The sequence below is a fragment of the Oryzias melastigma genome, linkage group LG6 (assembly GCF_002922805.2).
Source record: "Oryzias melastigma strain HK-1 linkage group LG6, ASM292280v2, whole genome shotgun sequence".
Taxonomy (NCBI): domain Eukaryota; kingdom Metazoa; phylum Chordata; class Actinopteri; order Beloniformes; family Adrianichthyidae; genus Oryzias; species Oryzias melastigma.
Window position 1 is genome coordinate 34,325,159 of NC_050517.1, and position 17,765 is coordinate 34,342,923.

Consider the following 17,765-nt stretch of genomic DNA (forward strand, 5'->3'; position numbering starts at 1 on the left):
ATCATAAAAGGAATTATTTTCCTCTTGCAAAATGCAAGGTTTCCCTCTCCATTGCGGCTTTTAAGAAAAATTTAAACAATTTTAACAAATAATGGTTTTGTAGTATTGGTTCATTAATTTTAATTAATTACATTTTGTTATTTATTTTTATATTTTTAACAAAACTGAGCAAAATGATGGTTTAATCTGTATCAAAGTGGATTATTATGAGAATGACATCATCTTATTGCATTTAGTTTAAAAAAAATACTTGTATTCTACACTAAAGTTGTTTTGATTATATTCAATAGTAAAAGGAGAAAAAGATGAAAGGACATCAAAGTCATAATGATAGAAAAGACATTTTTGCATTTTTACTTCAAGAAAATCTGCTGCAGCTGGAGAACTTCAACAAACAGGATGCATTTTATTTTGAAAGGAAATGAACTGCTATGAAAAATAAGAGAAGTTAATTATATTAAAGAAAAGCTCAACTGTAGAGATTGTTTTTTTCTATAAATGAATAGCTTAATGGCCACATAAATAAAGTGAATTTTTCTAACTTTTGGTGGGGACTTTGCAGCTGTCGTTGGATTTTAGTCTATAAGAAACTGCAAACTTTTAGCATTAAAGGTTGCAAACTCTTGATCTATGGATTTTCTAAGAATTAAAGACCAATTTAGATGAAAACTGTTTTTAGCATGTTCATGTAGTATTTTTTCTGATTATGGGGAGCAAATTAAGCTTAAAATTGCATTTCTGAGTGTTTCCTATGTATTGTTAGATTTTTAAAAAGTATTATTTTGGCTAAAACCAACATATTTAGAATTAAAAGACCACTGGGAACACCTTTACAATAGCACCAAAGTGGAGCAGAGAGGGACTTAAAAAGAAAGAAAAAAATGTACTATTTGAATAAAATCTTTAACAGTTGGATCAACAAAACAAGTAAGTCAGCCTTAAATTCCAACGTTTTTTAAATGGCTTTGAGGGGTCAATAAACACTAACAGAATACATTATGTATAATTTAGATAATGTATTATGTTTATTGACCTTTCAGTCATTTAAAAAACTAAAATTTAAAATAATTAACATTTATATTGTTAATTAATAGAATATGGATTATATTATCTAACAACTTAAATGTTAATTATTTTCATTTTTAACTCATTTTCTATTTTATATCTTGTTTGTGCTTTTAGTCTACATTTTTTTAATTACTACTATTATTAAACCCATTATGCTATTATTATTATTATTATTTATTCGATTCGATTTTATTTGTTTATTTGAGCAGAATGGTATGTTTAATTAATGCAGAATAGTTTAACTGTAGCAGGAAGTAACCTAATTTCGTGTTAAAATAAAGTGAATAAACCTGACAGAAGAAGCGGTGTTCGGAGCCACGTGCCACGCACGCGGTTATATAGTCGCAGCAGGTTTAACGGTTTTATATAAGTGAACGTGGATCACGTTAGAGATTACCGCTCCGGTGACTCGTGGGAGGTTACTGCAGAGCGACCAAACGCTCTGCAGTAGCGGAACGGTACGTCCCGTGTAGTAAATCTAACGCACCTAAAGCCAGCTCGTCCTCGCCGTGCGGCATGTGCTCATCCGGGTACTTCTACACTCATCCATCTGACCCAATCCCCGAATATCTGCTCTCTAAGGTTGTTTTTATCTATTGTTTAGAGGTTTGCGCCTCCATATCGAGTTAAAACATTTTATTTTGATTCTTATGTGACCTAAAATCAACATTTGGGGTCTTTTAAAGAACAGTAGACGGTTTAAAAACAGAGCTGAGAAAGCACATTACAGAAACGTGACATGGAGATAGTTACATAAAAACAGATTCTGACCAATCAGAGCTCTCCGTTTCTGGATCACAGTTCCTGTGGGCGGAGGATGCGTTCAGACTGTGCATCTTCTGGGTGCCGGATGTTCCTCTTTAACGTGCAGGTGAGGTTGAATATTTACTTTGTGAAATTAAGCGTATTTCTGGAGACAAATTTGAAAGTTTCGTGACATTTTTCATTTTTTGGAGCGCGACGTGAGTTTTGTTTTGTATGTTTTTTTGTTTTGTTATTTTACTTGTAGGTTGAGTTGGATTTAGAGACGAAAATAATCCACGTTCCGGTCCTGATTTTTTGCTTTTTTTCCCGGATTGTATTTTATGTTCATAAACTTTTTATCAAACAGAAATGTTATTTTAATCTATTTTGATGAGCAGACTGTGGATTAAATCATGGAGCCAGCAAAGCTAGCTTCGAGCAGACCTAGCATAGCCTCAGATTAAAACAGAAGATTTTTCTAGTAAGCTTCAGTTAGTAGTTCTGTTATTTTATTTTGAGGAAGCTTCTCCCGCATCTCCATCAGTGAACACAGAGCAGACCCTCAGCGATGGTGGTCAACACCGTCCACTGGTTCCGAAAGGGGCTGCGGCTGCACGACAACCCGGCTCTGACGGACTCCATCCGGGGTTCGGACACCCTGCGCTGCATCTACATTTTGGACCCCTGGTTCGCGGGCTCCTCCAACGTGGGCATCAACAGGTGGAGGTAAGGAGGACGCAGACTTTTCTGACGCACTTTTGTTTACTTCCGCGTTTCAAACTTCCTGTTGGAGCTCGCGCGCCCCACATCCGGTGGGGAGGGGGAGGAGGAGGGGGTATGTGTGGTCACAGCAGAGTTTACATTTCCATCTTCTGGATAAACGTTGATGTCCTGCTGTACAATCTGCTGTCACTGGGGGTTTTTGGTGTGTATTGGATCACCTGAAAACTTTCTCTTCGGATTTGAGGTTCACTGCAGGCTGTTCATGTCGTGGAGAAGACATCATGTCTTTAAAAAGTTTTTTTTTACTTATTTTGTTATGGAGTCAAACTGGGTCCAGTATAATTTGAAACTCCCCCAAAATATTGGTGTTTGGCCAAAACAAGTCTGAAACTTTATTGCTTTTCTAAAATAAATTCAATTATTTTCTGCCTCAAATGTTCAATTTTGAAGTTTCAAAACTTAAAATGCCAATTTCAAACGTTTTCTTAAGTTTCAAATCTTTTTTTTTTTGTTTTTGAATCAGAAAATTTCGAAATAAAATAAAAAAAGATCTGAAACAGAAAAATAAAAAGAAAATTACACGAAAATGTCTGAAACTTTTTGGTTTTGTAAAATAAACTTAATTATATTCAGCTTAAAATGTTACATTTTTTAAGTTTCAAAACTAAAAATGTCGTTTTCACAAGTTTTTTTTTTTCATTTTAAGATCCTTTTTTATTTTAAAATCTGAAAATTTCAAAATCAAAAACAAAAAAAAAGATTTGAAAATGAAATTTTTAGTTTTGAAACTTAAAAAATTGAACATTTTAAGATGAAAATCTGAAACGTTTTGCTTTTCTAAAATAAACGTAATTATTTTTAGTTTTAAGTGATCTTTTTTTTGTTTGTTTTAAAACTCAAAATATCATTTGAAAACTTTTTTTCAGTTTCAAATCTTTTTTTTTTGGTTTCTTTTCAAATCTGAAAATTTCAAACAAGAAAACGAAAAAAAAAGATTGGAAAATGACTTTTGAGTTTGAAACCTAAAAAGATAGAACCTTTGAGGCTGAAAATAATTATTTATTTCACAATAGTAAAATGTTTCAGACATTTTTCTTTTTTTTTGTTTTGGCCAAGCATTTTTTTCAATTAGTTTTATTTGGCTTTCAAATAATATTGACCCCAATTTAGCTGCATACTTTATATAGCCATCTAGTATCTACTCTGCATTACAGGTGTAGCATAGAAACCAATTTTAAGCTAATTTACATCAAATGTGTTCATTAAACCTGCTTTTCTGAATTTAAAGGGATTAACCAGCCAGTTTTTACCTCCATCTCAACACGGGAAGCTGTTTTATGTATTTAATTGACATCATAAAGACCCACTCTGATTAAAAATGTTTACAACATGCTATTGTGGATTTTTTCTGATGATGGAGGACATATATTAAGAATATTTCTGAGTATTTATGAACATCCAAAAAAATTCCTTTTAAAAAGATTATACTTGTGATGTAGAAAATATGGCGAGCGGGCCACAGAGGATTTTCTGAGTAAATGTTTTTTTCTGCTGTCAGTTCTTTTGCTTTTAGTGACTCAAACTAAAAAAAGGGAGAAACACTAATGGGAAACTTTAAAATTGTTTTACACATAAAAGAACTACATGGATTTTATGTTTTGATAATTTGGACTCCAAACAGGAAGTCCGTCACACGTGGAAATCAAAGATTTTACGAAGGAAGACAAAACAATTAAATTTGTTCTTTTATGCTTTTATTTTGGTGGGATCTTCATCTGACTTTTACATAGAGGCGGATCCACAGTGATTGTTTTCATGTTTTGTGTTTGAGTCTGTCCACATTATTATCAAACTTTAGTGATGATAATCAGCAGCATCTATGGAGATTAGCTGCGGTTTGCTTCACATTAGTGGTTTAACTTTACAGTTTTAAATCTGACCTTTGACCTTAACACGTCTCGGATCGTCTCCATCAGAACCAGAGCTAAAACGCTGCTTGAGCGAGGAGCAGAGAGCGAATCGCGGTCAAAGCATCCGAAGAATCCAGTCAGATGATGAGAGAAGAATGGCCTCACATTTACGGAACATCCCAAATATCCAGAATCCAAACAAGTTCAAACCCACAAACGCAATTTTGTTTGTCAGAATGAAGCGGTGCCGCTCTGCTAAAAGCTTCACCGCTAGCTCCTGAGCGCCACCATGTGATGCAGAACAAGGAGATCAGTAGATGTAAAGTTCTGAGCGGAAATGGACCTCAATCTAAGTCCTGAACATTTGTTAATAAATGATTAAGGATGTCATCATTCAGTGATTATTTCATTTGTTATTAAATTAACTTCCAAATCCAGCTGGAATCACTGTAGATTTTATGTAGGAAAGCTCTTTAAATTTGATTTAAGTTGATATTTAACGTCCTTAAATCTAATCCAGCCTTTTCCATGACTGGAATGATCCCGTCTGTCCTTTACGTTAAGAGAATCCTCCTAAATGCATCTTCTGTTGCATTTCCAGAGCTGGATTCCCTGAGTCTCTTTTGGAGGTTTCATGGTACATTTTGATAGTAATCATGTGCTTCTCACATGCGCAGCTTTAGCTGTGAATCAGACGAGTGTGGCTTTGGCTTGACGTTGAGAAGCAGCTCGGAGCGTTCATGTTTCAGGTCTCCAGGCTGTTCATGTTCCGTCCCGATGGGACAGGAACTCTGAGGGGTTTTGTGCTGCTGCAGGAGCCGAACTGGCAGGCTGTGGGTTTGCTGTTGGGCTCATCACCTCATGAACACTTTGACCTACATCAAACAAACCCTCTCACAAGGCCCCGGCACTTTCATCTGCTGCATTACCTCGATCTCTGTGTTCTGTGGTTCTGATGAGTCCACAGAAATCCTCGTTCAGCTGGAGGATCTCCACGCTCTGTCTGAAGTTTACCATAAAGCCAAACGTTCTTATAAAGAGTTTGTAAAGATCAGAGTCTCATGATGTGATGCTCGACTCACAGCACGTTCAGCAGGAGCCAGCTGGTTCCTAAAGCCTCATGCTACGTTCACGCCAGACATGTGATGCACATTCAAGAACGCGCTTTTAGCTTACGGTGTTCACTAGTGCTGCCACATTGATAGTCGACTAATCAGGTCATGCGCAAAGTAGATGTAAAACACACATGTTAACAATCATTAGCTTTAAAGTAACTAAAAATATAGACAATAGTTTATCAAACATTTAATAAATCATGCTTCTGTCGTTCATTAGTTTCTGGTGTTAAAACAAGATGAAATCAAATGAGGTCGGCACCTGAAACAAGAAACTATTTTTCAAAAAAGATAAAGTTTTGGTCTCACTGACTCAAATATTTAAAAAAAAAAGTTTATTTTTGGTGCTGAACTTTGTTCACCTTTACTACACTCTGACTCCACATAATATGAAGAATCTATTTTAATTGACTATTAAATTAGTCATCAACTATTTTAATAGTCAATTAAAATAGATTCTTTTATTTGTTTTTAAATCTTTGAATAGTCTCGCCCGCTGTGCCTCTCAGAGCTTCTCTCTGGGGGGCAAACAGAAAATCAATTTATGGTCAGTAACCACAATTAAAGCTACGTTAAGTTAAAATCCACTGGATTATAAAGCAGGTTTTATATTTTTGAGCAAATTCAAGGTTTTAAAGTGTTTCTCATGGTTTCAATTTATGATTGGGGTCACTTCATTAGCTCTGATTTCATTTTAGTTGGTGATATTAATGAATTTGTGGCTGAAATGCTCCAGAAACAGTAAAATAAGCAGTTATTTATTTATACCTGATGACTTTACTACTGCATTTGCTGTAATGACATGATCCTATGGTGTAGGATGTCTTTTATTTTGAAGGGACGCCATGCAAAGCTTTGTCAGAAGTTATAAGCTATTTCATATTTTAAAAAGAGCTATTTTCTCTTTATGTTTTATTTATGGCAAAAAAGCACACAATAACTTATTTCAATATAACAGTCGCAAAAACATAAATATGAATCAGTATCTTTACTTTTCTAAAGGGTTAGTAAAGACTTTGTGGCTCCAAGTGGGTTTTGGTTAGGAAGAAATGGACCAGAATAGTTCTTTAAGTGTTGAAGGTTGCAGACCCCTGATTTAGACTTTACAACCCCCCCCACCCCACCCCTCTCAACTTAAGTGTGTTTGAAACGTTTCCTGACGGTAGACCCTCCGGCGTTCTCCACGAATGCTCTCCTGTTTCTGGGCGTCTTTTTGGTTTCAGGATCAGAAACATTTCTGACGGGTTTTCTTTGTTCCACGTCGTAAACATCCGTTCTTCTGGATCTCCAGGTTTCTCTTGCATTGTCTGGAGGACTTGGATGCGAGTCTGCGCAAACTCAACTCCCGCTTGTTCGTCATCAGAGGCCAGCCGACAGACGTCTTCCCGCGGCTTTTTAAGGTGAGACGAACTTGAAGCTTTGCTTTACTGATCCTTAAAGCACGATGCTTCTCTTTAGAGAAAAGGTTCACAAAAGCATTTTATGTCTCTTTAAAATGTTTGAAAATCCCATATTTTGGTAAAACAGAATCCACTACAGGACTGTTTGTCTGTCTTCAGGAATGGCAGATCACCCGTTTGTCCTACGAATACGACTCGGAGCCGTTTGGGAAGGAGCGCGACGCCGCCATCCAGAAACTGGCCAGTGAGGCAGCCGTGGAGGTCATGGTGCGGATCTCGCACACGCTCTACGATCTGGACAGGTGAGTCCCTCCACAAAGTCAGTAACCACAAGCAGGGATTCAGGTAAACAGTTGGCCTGTGTTTGTGAAGCTTCTGTGTTTTTTTTCTGTTCTAAAGGATCATAGAACTCAACAGTGGGCAGCCTCCTCTCACCTACAAACGCTTCCAGGCTTTGATCAACCGGATGGACGCCGTGGAGCTGCCGGCGGAGCGGATCACCTCAGAAGTCATGCAGACCTGCGTCACGCCCGTCAGTGAGAACCACGATGATAAGTTTGGAGTTCCATCCCTGGAAGAGCTCGGTGAGCAGCTCGTTTGGTGAATCTTTCAGAGGTCAGACTGATGGATGTCTGAGTAAAACCACTGTTTGATGGGCAGGTTTTGAAACAGAAGGCCTCCCCACAGCGGTGTGGCCAGGAGGAGAAACCGAAGCCCTGCTGAGGCTGGAGCGCCACCTGGAGAGGAAGGTAGGAATTTTGAATTAAAATTCAGATTTTAAATGTCATAAGACACTCTTGAGCAGCAGTCAGGGTCTTATTATTCCAACTTATTAGCTATTAGCAATTTAATTATGGTTTTAAACCCCACCTCCTTCTCTTTGCAGGCATGGGTCGCAAACTTTGAGCGTCCCCGAATGAATGCCAACTCCCTACTGGCCACGCCCACCGGCCTCAGCCCATACCTGCGATTTGGCTGTCTCTCCTGTCGGCTCTTCTACTTCAAACTCACCGACCTGTACAGAAAGGTACAACTAGATTTAAAAAACATAAATTACCTTTAAGTCACTTGTTGACTAAATTTACATCATTTTCAGAGTTTAACCCACTGGAACACGATGTAACCCAGTATAACTTGTTGTAACACCCTGTAACCTGCTAGAAAGCGCTGTAATATACTGTAACTCGTAACCCACTGTAGCATACTGTAACAGCCTGTAACTCGCAGTAACTCGTTATAAGATGCAATAACGTGCTGTAACTATTTAAAACCCACTGTAAGTCATTGTAACTCTCAACACGCTGTAACTAGTAACACGCCGCGCTGTAACTCATTGTAACTCGTAGCGCGCTTTAACTCTCAACACGCTGTAACTCATAAGGCGCCATGCTGTAATTCGTAACGCGCCGCGCTGTAACTCTCAACACGCTGTTACTCGCAGCGCGCTGTAACTCCTAACTCGCTGTAACTCGTAACGCGCTGTAACTTGTAACCCGCTATAACTCGTAACGCGCTGTAACCCTCAACACACTGTAACTTGTAACGCGCCGCGCTGTTACTTGTAACCCACTGTAACTCGTAGCGTGCTGTAACACTCAACACACTGCAACTCATAGCGCCTTGTAACTCGTAACTCGTAGCGTGCTCTAACTCCCAACACACTGTAACTTGTAACGCGCCGCGCTGTAACTTGTAACCCACTGTAACTCGTAGCGCGCTGTAACTTGTAACACGCTGTAACTCGTAGCGCGCTGTAACTCATAACCCGCTTTAATTCGTAATGCGCCACGCTGTAACTCTCAACCCGCTGTAACTCATGCTGTAACGCGCTGTAACTCCTAACCAGCTGTAACTCGTAACGCCCTGTAACTTGTAATGCGCTGTAACTTGTAACCTGTTGTAACTTGTAACGCGCTGTAACTCGTTGTAACCCGCTGTAACTCTCAACCCGCTGTATCTCGTAACGCGCTGTAACTCTCAACGCGCTGTAACTCTCAACACGCTGTAACTTGTAACCCGCTGTAACTCTTAACTTGTCGTGTCGGCAGGTTAAGAAGAACAGCAGCCCCCCTCTGTCGCTGTACGGGCAGCTCCTGTGGAGGGAGTTCTTCTACACCACCGCCACCAACAACCCCTGCTTCGACAAGATGGATGGAAACCCCATGTGTGTGCAGATCCCCTGGGACCGGAACCCAGAGGCGCTGGCCAAGTGGGCGGAGGGCCGAACGGGTTTCTCCTGGATTGATGCCATCATGACCCAGCTGAGGCAGGAGGGCTGGATCCACCATTTGGCAAGGCATGCGGTGGCGTGTTTCCTCACCAGAGGAGACCTCTGGATCAGCTGGGAAGAAGGCGTGAAGGTAAGATCAGCAGGAATCCGGATCCCTCATCATAGTTCTCCCACCCCTGAGCTCACGTCTTTCTCTGCAGGTCTTTGAGGAGCTGTTGTTAGATGCAGACTGGAGCGTCAACGCCGGCAGCTGGATGTGGCTCTCCTGCAGCTCCTTCTTCCAGCAGTTCTTCCACTGTTACTGCCCGGTCGGGTTCGGACGGCGAACCGACCCAAATGGAGACTACATACGGTCAGTCGGAACCACCAGAGCTCCAAAGTCATGAACTGGTGTCACTAGTGTGTGATTTTGGCATTGCTGCTTTTTTATACATTAAAACTGCAGTTTGACGCCATCCGTCTGCAGAGCAGGATTTCAGTGAAATGAACGTCCTAAAAAGGAGTAAAGCTGCTTCCTGTTTGGACTGGATCTGCCACAAATAATTATTTCATTAGTCGACTAATTACCAATTGTTTTTTCCAATTAGTCGACTAATCGTGTCATGCGTAAACTGGATGTAAAACACAAATTTTAACAATCATTAGCTTTAAACTAACGTAAAACTAGATAGCTGTTTTTAGTATTTGAAAGCTACTATCTGTGGTAATGCTAATGTGAATGCTGTAAGATGAATTTAGCAGCTGAAGATGCTAGTGACAATAGCTATAGACGCTGAAACTGATAGCCAGCTAAAATATTAGTTAAATGCTAAATTAGCATAAAAAAAAGAAACGCCGAAGTTAGCCAACACAGCTAGCATGCAGCTGAAATATTAGCTAAATTTCAAAATAACCTTAAAAATTGAAAAAATCCTATATTAGCCTAAACAGCTAGCATGTAGCTGAAATTAAATTAGTTGTTGACTGTTTTAATAGATGATTAGTCGACTAATCGTGGCAGCCCATGTTTGGACCAATCACCTCCTTCCTCTCCTCCCAGGCGCTATTTGCCCGTGCTGAGGGGTTTCCCGGCCAAATACATCTACGACCCCTGGAACGCCCCCGAGGAGGTGCAGAAGGCGGCCAAGTGCATCATCGGTGTCGACTACCCCAAACCCATGGTGAACCACGCCGAGGCCAGCCGCATCAACATCGAGAGGATGAAGCAAATCTACCAGCAGCTGTCCTGCTATCGAGGGCTGGGTAAGGACGGGCAGACCGGCGGCTGAGACCGACCACGAGTTTCAGTGGGAGAGGAGGAAAATGTGACAGATTTAATCACTGTTTAAGGAAGAAAAAAAATAGAACTTTTGTCAATAAGTTTTCACCTAAAAAATTCCACTTTGATTGAACACGGTTATGTTGGTAGACAATTATCAGGTTCTGTTTCCTCCTTACAACCTTCAGAGGTTAGAAAGACAAAAGTTTGGGCAAATTTCACTTCCTTCCATCCCACATTTACAAAGTTCTACCTCCTTAGTGATTTGACCTCCATGTTCTCTGCAGGGTTGTTGGCATCGGTTCCTGCCAACGGAGGTGGAGGAACCAACACCAGCGAAGCTCCACGGGGGTCAGCGGAGGACAGGGACGAGGGAGCTCCTCCTTCAGGTACATCCACACAGGTTCATGTGATCCGGCAGAACCACAGCTATATTTACTCCCCATGGGACTCTGCCGTGAGGTGTCGCTGTAAAAGCTCAATAGTGGGCTTTATAAGTGAGGATCAGCAGACTGCTGCTGTGGGCATCTGATCCAGATCCAAACGCTCTGTTGTTGTGTGTTTGACGCAGAAAGAGAAGCGGCGACACAGAAGCGCCGACACGAAGAGGCTCCATCAGCCGGCAGCTCCAGGTCCTGGAAGCAAAGCAAGCTGGGCAGCAGATGAAGGATCTCTGCCCTGCTGATGAGAACCGGGCCGAACCGAACCGAACATCTGCTTCAGTCAGTTCAGTTTGAGGAGCCGGACTGAAGCGGGTCAAGTCTTCATGAGTGAAACGTGAAGCAGCTGTCGTCTTCCTGTTCATCTTCTCCACATGAAAACTCTGTTACATCCTAAATATTTCATATTAAGTTATTTTCATGTAAATAAATATTATTTTTTGTACAGCAGAAGAAGCTGAATCATATTTCCAGTAATGAAAAAGCTGCTGTACATTTTTGTAAATAATTACTGTTTTTGTAAATTTGCTTAAAGGATTAAAAAAAAAAGGTCCTTTTGTAAAAAGTTGGTTCTGTTGTAACGGGTATTTTTATTATTAAAAAGTTAATTTTCCAGATGTAATAAAAACAAGAAAACCCTCAGAATTTGTTCCTGTTTTCATCATTTTATAAACTGATGAACATTAACAACAGAATCCAGTTTTCATCAGTGAGTCTGAACTGAATCTGAACATCTGATTCTGGATTGATTTGGGATTTTCTGATCTCCTGATGGAACAAAACAAACTGCTGTTTTAATGACAGAAAAGAGCAGTTCGAATAATCAATAAAAACATCAGTAAAGAACGCACTGATGATCCGTTTGCAGATTTAGCTAAAAATGGCTAAAAACTATACTGATTATATTAATACGTTAATCTGTTTCAAAAGGTGATAAAAGGATAAAATATAATTTAAAATTCCTTTTTCAAGTAAAACCCTGAGACAAACATGTCGGTTTTATGGGGTTAAGTTGTGAAACTGATTAAAAAAAACACTTAATAAAAAGTCAAAAATGTCTAAAAATAAAACATAAATACACGACAGTAATAGATATCTGTAAACTGATGAATTTTTGTTGACTAGTTTGTTGTTGTGTTGATGAGCTGACATAGAAAGATATAATCAGATCATTTTCTAGTGTCTGATTCTTTTTGTTTGAGGGAAATATTGTGTTTTATTTTGAAATTTCCTGCACGAATAACGAACAATAAATAAAACAGTTAAAATGTTCCTTTTGTCAAAAGTGAGACCATTCTAATGAATTCAGATGACACATTTTAGTTCTTTGATTCCTGTAATAACACATGGACACAATAAAAAAATAAAGAACATGAACATGACATAATGTGAAGAACAACAAACTGTTGTTAAAAAACAAAAATGTTGATGTTCTGTAAACCTGGGACAAATAAAGAGTTTAAGTTGCTTTTTTATTGTTTGTAATGGGAGAAAAAGTGTGTAAATATTGTTGGATTTGAGCAATTCAGTCAATTAAAGTGGAGTTTTATTGCTAAATTTAGTTTTATAAAAAATAAATACTACTTTAGCTTGTTTACGGGTCTAAAATTCACATTTATTTATATTTTTTTACTGAATTCACAGTTTTGATTATGATTTTTCTTTAATCTTTACATGCATTGATTTATCAGGTAAAATCCATGTAACATTTTTAAAGAAACTTTAACAACTTCCATGACGTCACGTCTTCAGTTGTTTGGGTTGATTCGATTCTCCCAAACAATTATCTTGTAAACAACAAAGTGAAATAGGTTTCATTCATCGTTTTTATCCAACAAATCAGAATATGAAAAGGCTAAAAGGAGATATTGATAAAAACTGTTGAGGAAACATTGATTTATATGTTTTGGACTGAAATAATTTGGGGAAACAAACATATCTGATAAAAACTAAAATATACCCATATTTTATTTTAACATAAAAAAAATAAAAAACATCTTATTTGGTTTCTTTAATTGAGATAATAAACTTTTGTCTCAATTTTACTTTATAAATCTCCTGATTTTGTAAACTAAGTGCTAGAAATGTAATAATAAAGCTCCAAATTTTTACATACATTTAATTTCTTTCCAGTAAAAACAAAAAAGCAATGAAAACATGTCATCGTGCTCAGCTTTATAATTTTATATAATTGTATTTATGTGTGTATGTTCTTTGTTATTTACTTTTTGTCATCTATGTTTGACATTTAAAAACAACGAGGATGACGTAGAGATGCTCTTTAGGAGAAAAAAAGGGGAGTTGATCTGAGAGAGAAGCATCTCTAGACCCCGCCCCCTCATGGGTCCAATCACAGCCGGCGTTCGGTTTGTGGGCGTGGAAATCGAGCCTTATAAAGGCCGAACTCCCGCCTCCCTCCTTCCTGGTTGTCAGCTCGACGCGCCGCTGATCGGGATGGAGAACCGGCGGGAGGAGCAGCAGAAGCCTATCCGCCTCATCGCCGCGGTCTGCAGGAACAACGGGATCGGGAAGGACGGGACTCTGCCCTGGAGCTTACCGTGAGACCGGACGGAGGGGCGGGGTCTCTGCGCACCTTTACCTGCTCCCCATGACTTTTGATCCGTTCACGTTGAAGCTGATCACAGATATTGATTCTGTTTGTAGTTTTATTTTGATAAATCGTAAAATTCTGATTTTTCTCACTTGTTAGGCAGAAATAACTAATTAGTTTCTTTAAATTATCAGGGATTTTACATTAACTTTGATAAATATCACATAAAAAAGCTTTACATGTGGCTCTAAACTATTTTTATGCAGATCAAACTTCAGTTCTTAATGTTTTAAATAGATCATTTTAGGTTTTTCTTCTTCCGTGTAGGTGGTTCTGAAATTCTAAAATCTGTGTTTAACAGGAATTATTTGGACTTATACAGACCAGAAATACTTTTCTGAAGTTTTTCTTTCATCTCTCAGGACAGAATTCCAGTATTTTCTGAACACCATCACCAGAGTGTCCAGACCAGGTATTCACCTGCTCCACACCTCAGCGGTTCTGCTGTAATCGGTCTGTAAACGCTCTGATACCTGCTGCAGGGAACATGAACCTGATGATCTGGGGCAGGCTGTGCTGGTTCTCCCATCCGGACACCGTCTTCCCGCTGGCCAACTCCCTCCACGCGGTGCTGAGCACAACGCTGACGTGAGCGACGGCGGCAGGAAACGTGCCGTCACTCCGAAGGGCGCCGACGTCATCGGCTCATCTTTGTCTGATGTGTCTTCCAGCGCCGTCCCAAACCACGCCCAGTTCCTGTGTGCGGACTTTGAGAGCGCCGTGCGGCTGGCGGCACTGCCCCCTCTGGCTGACATCATCGAAACCATCTGGATTCTTGGTGGGACGAAGGTTTATGAGGTAAATCTGCTTTTGTGGAGGAAGAAGAAGCAGAATCATGTCAGCCTTCAGGCCGGAAAAACTTGTTATAGCAGCAGGAAGTGTGATACCGTCACCTGATGAGGGATCGACCACGGTCGACCATTGATCATGACCAGGCCCGGCCGTGGGCTGCATGGTGCCCTAGGCGAAAAAACAAATTTAGTGCCCCCTACAGGGTCTTGGAGTCAGGGCCTGCTCTCGGCATTGGCAACCTAGGCGGTCGCCTAGGGTGCCACATCACAATGATTAGGCTATATCGGGGTCGGCAACCTTTAACAGTAAAAGAGCCGTTTTTGCTCATTTTCTACTGATCAAAACCTAGAAGGAGCCGCATAGTCTTACTTCAGCTTTTAAGAAATTTGGATTTGCATTCATGACCTTTTTTTCTTTAATAATAAATATGAATTATGTCTATTTTTGGCACAAGCAAAAGCAAATGTAGAGAAAGAACCTAGCATCTCTCAATTTTTTTTTTTTTTTGGGTTCAAAGTGGCACACTATTGGTTTCTATGGAAATTCATCTTTTTTGACCAAAATGCAGCAGGGAGTTAATTACCGAATGGAAAGGGAGGGGCACAGCAGAGTTACTGGTTACGTTAAACTTTTATTTACGTTTTTTAATTGTTACTTTTGTGTTTTTTTTACACGAAATGAGTGGTGTGTCAAACTGTTTAACAAAAAAAAAAAAAAAGAGTATATAATTGCGGTTTGGTGCCCTAGGCGGCCGCCTTGGTCGCCTATGCCCAGGGCCGGCCCTGATCATGACCTGCTGGTTCTGAAACCCGGCCCACATCAGCTGTCCTCCTCAGTCAATCCTTTTTTTTTTCTTTTTCAGTTCGGAAAACCGAAAGAATTCTTTTTACCGTCACATGGATCTCTTTTCCAAATCCTTCCTCAGCCGAAATCTTCTTACCAAACTCCGGCTTTCCTGCCTCTGCTGAGTCGGACTTTCACCTTTTTTTATTAGCTTCACGTGGTTTACAGCTTAATCAAAATCCTCCTCTAATTGAACAGATGAATGGAGCTCCAGTTTAAATTAAATCCGTCATTCTGGGAGCTCCTTCCCTGTGGATGTAAGTCTCATCCTGAGCTTCCGGCTCTCTTTTCCTCAAAATCCTGACTGTTTTTTCTGCTCTTTTGCCGCAGGACGCGCTGAAGCATCCGTGGTGCGACCTTCTGTACCTGACAGACGTCATGGCCGACTTCGACTGCGACGTCTTCTTCCCCGACTTTGACAGAGAATTGTTTCAAGTGCAGGACGAGTAAGTTTGCGGCGGCGGTGGCGGCTCGGTGGCATTTGCTGACTTCACTGAAGCTTTGTGGCGCTTCAGACCGTGAAGCGCCACAGTACTATGAGTAAAGCGCCACTTTATGGCGTGTTTACACAGCTGTTTATTATTCTGGGATGTTTCTGTCCCACTAAACTCACAGAAACATTTATTTTTCCTTTCAGGTTTCCTGACGTTCCGGGTGAAGTTCAGGAGGAGAACGGGATCAAGTTCAAGTGCCAAGTTTTTAAGAGAGTGACTGTGGAGGAGCAGTAAACTCACATGGGTGGGGGTTACAGCAACACAACTTTATTCTTAATTAAACCTTTAAGTTTACCTGCAGTGATCAACCTCCAGCTTCAAAAAATTAGACAAAAATCTTGAATATTATTCCAAATGTGTTTTGTTGTCAAAAGTGTCTATTTAGACTCTAAAATCTGTTCAAACACATTCATCTGGATTTCCTAAAACCTCAAATCTGAGTTCCTGGCTTCTCTAACCAGCAGTTTAGCCCGACTCCATGGAGCTCCAGTTCCTTTAGCCTCAAATATTTTGGATCTTTTGTTCTGAGGAGCGGGACGGATTATTAAATAATCCAGGAATGTCTCTAATTCCAGCGTCATTGTTCTGTTGCAGCTGAAATGTTTTCAAACTCGTCTCCCAAAACTGTGGAGTCAGGATGTTTTATTTGACTTAATGAGGAGGTGAAAAACATGATTTTTGTTGTTTTGTTTTGTTCCTTCCCACTCACATGGTTGCTGGAGCCTATCCTTCCCTCTGTCAGGTGAAGGCGGGGGTCACTCTGGACCAGGGGTGTCCAAATCCAGGCCTCGAGGGCCGGCCTCCAGAAATCCAGCCTCATCTGTTCCAGATTACCTGGATCAGGTGTGTTTAGCCCAGGGATGGAAAACCTTTTGACTCGCGGGCCACAAAAGGTTCTAGAATTTGATAGACGGGTCGGACCGGGAGCGGATGCACGGCGTGTTTTGGTTTTCTACCTTATTAGAGAAAGAAATAACATGTAAGATGGACAAAAACAGGCTTTCACTTTACTGAAAATTAATATAGTTACTTCAAAAAGAACAATTTGGAGTTTTTTATTCAGAACTGTGAGTTTTGTTCTCATTATAGAGCGTGTTGCACCAATGAGATGTGCCTCTATGCAAACTTAGAGAAATGCTGCGTTCATGTGGTGTTTGAATAATCAGAAAAATGAGCGTCCGACTCAGAAAATTAACAAACTTCCATCAACACATAAATGCAAAACAACTTTCTGCACCTAAAAAAAAATGTCAATCTTTTTGTAGAGCACCATCTATGGGGAGACTCCAGAATTACAGGGAAATGAAAACATTATTAATGATAATTATAATAATTTATTCCAGTCTGGCAGGCCAGATTAAGCATCTTAATGGGCCGTGTATGCCCCCCAGGCCATACCCCCCCCCCCAGTTTACCCAATGAGGAACGTCAATAGCCGGTCCTCGAGGCCCGGATTCGGACACCTCTGCTCTGGATGGTTCTCATTTCAACATGTTAACTCAAACAGAAAGAATCCAGCTGGGATTTGAACCTTCTCTCAGTGAGTGATAACCACTACACCACAGCACACCCAACTTTATTACATTTTACAAAAGTAATTTTTTTCTGGGTGATTTCTTTTTTCTTTGTTTACAAAATCTGCTGTTTATTCATAAAATCGTCACATTTATTGCTTTGCTTTCTTTTTGTCTCATCAGTAAAAAAATCAAAAAGTTTGATTTTTCTTCAAGTTTTCATTCATATTTAAAAAAACATACGTTATATTTTCAAACACCAGTTTATTCTCAGGTTAACCTGCTTTTTTATTTTAATTTACTGATTTTTTTTCTTAATCGATTAAAATTGTTATTGAAGTCATTTCTCTAATTATTTGACAAGTCTTTACATTGTGTGTATTCTTGATTGTTGAGTTATTGTTGTAAATCCTGGAACCAAATGAAAAATCTTTTCATAGTTCAACTGTCTTAATTAAAACTTGGTTCATGAATGAAATTAATTGCTTAATTTTTCATTTTTAGCAAAAAAAACACCATCTTTGTCAGGTATTTTGTTTTTTTTAAATACATTTAAATAATTTAACTCTGGGATAAAAAAAAAGTGGATTTTGGGAAATAATTCAAACTGAGCCTTTGTTGTA

The 17,765-nt window shown here is 39.5% G+C and overlaps 2 protein-coding genes and 1 long non-coding RNA gene across 3 annotated transcripts; 2 read left to right on the forward strand and 1 right to left on the reverse strand.

Moving 5' to 3' along the window:
* Nucleotides 1-1,454: 1,454 nt before the first annotated feature.
* cry1b (cryptochrome circadian regulator 1b) lies at nucleotides 1,455-11,533 on the forward strand. The gene is made up of 12 exons (XM_024281345.2): nucleotides 1,455-1,939; nucleotides 2,357-2,538; nucleotides 6,852-6,960; nucleotides 7,120-7,262; nucleotides 7,360-7,544; nucleotides 7,621-7,709; nucleotides 7,847-7,987; nucleotides 9,009-9,320; nucleotides 9,391-9,542; nucleotides 10,230-10,432; nucleotides 10,736-10,837; nucleotides 11,020-11,533. The coding sequence occupies exons 2-12, from the start codon at nucleotides 2,381-2,383 to the stop codon at nucleotides 11,112-11,114; spliced, it is 1,689 nt and encodes a 562-aa protein (XP_024137113.1). The 5' UTR covers nucleotides 1,455-1,939; nucleotides 2,357-2,380; the 3' UTR covers nucleotides 11,115-11,533.
* A 1,776-nt stretch (nucleotides 11,534-13,309) lies between these two features.
* zgc:153031 (uncharacterized protein LOC557552 homolog) lies at nucleotides 13,310-16,197 on the forward strand. The gene is made up of 6 exons (XM_024281382.2): nucleotides 13,310-13,446; nucleotides 13,862-13,911; nucleotides 13,982-14,087; nucleotides 14,171-14,297; nucleotides 15,465-15,580; nucleotides 15,772-16,197. The coding sequence occupies exons 1-6, from the start codon at nucleotides 13,343-13,345 to the stop codon at nucleotides 15,860-15,862; spliced, it is 594 nt and encodes a 197-aa protein (XP_024137150.2). The 5' UTR covers nucleotides 13,310-13,342; the 3' UTR covers nucleotides 15,863-16,197.
* On the reverse strand, nucleotides 14,082-16,472 carry LOC112152099. The gene is made up of 3 exons (XR_002920226.2): nucleotides 16,338-16,472; nucleotides 14,393-14,459; nucleotides 14,082-14,303 (listed from the first exon to the last, which is right to left on the reverse strand). It is a non-coding gene; the product is annotated as an uncharacterized LOC112152099 (long non-coding RNA).
* Between the last annotated feature and the right edge of the window lie 1,293 nt (nucleotides 16,473-17,765).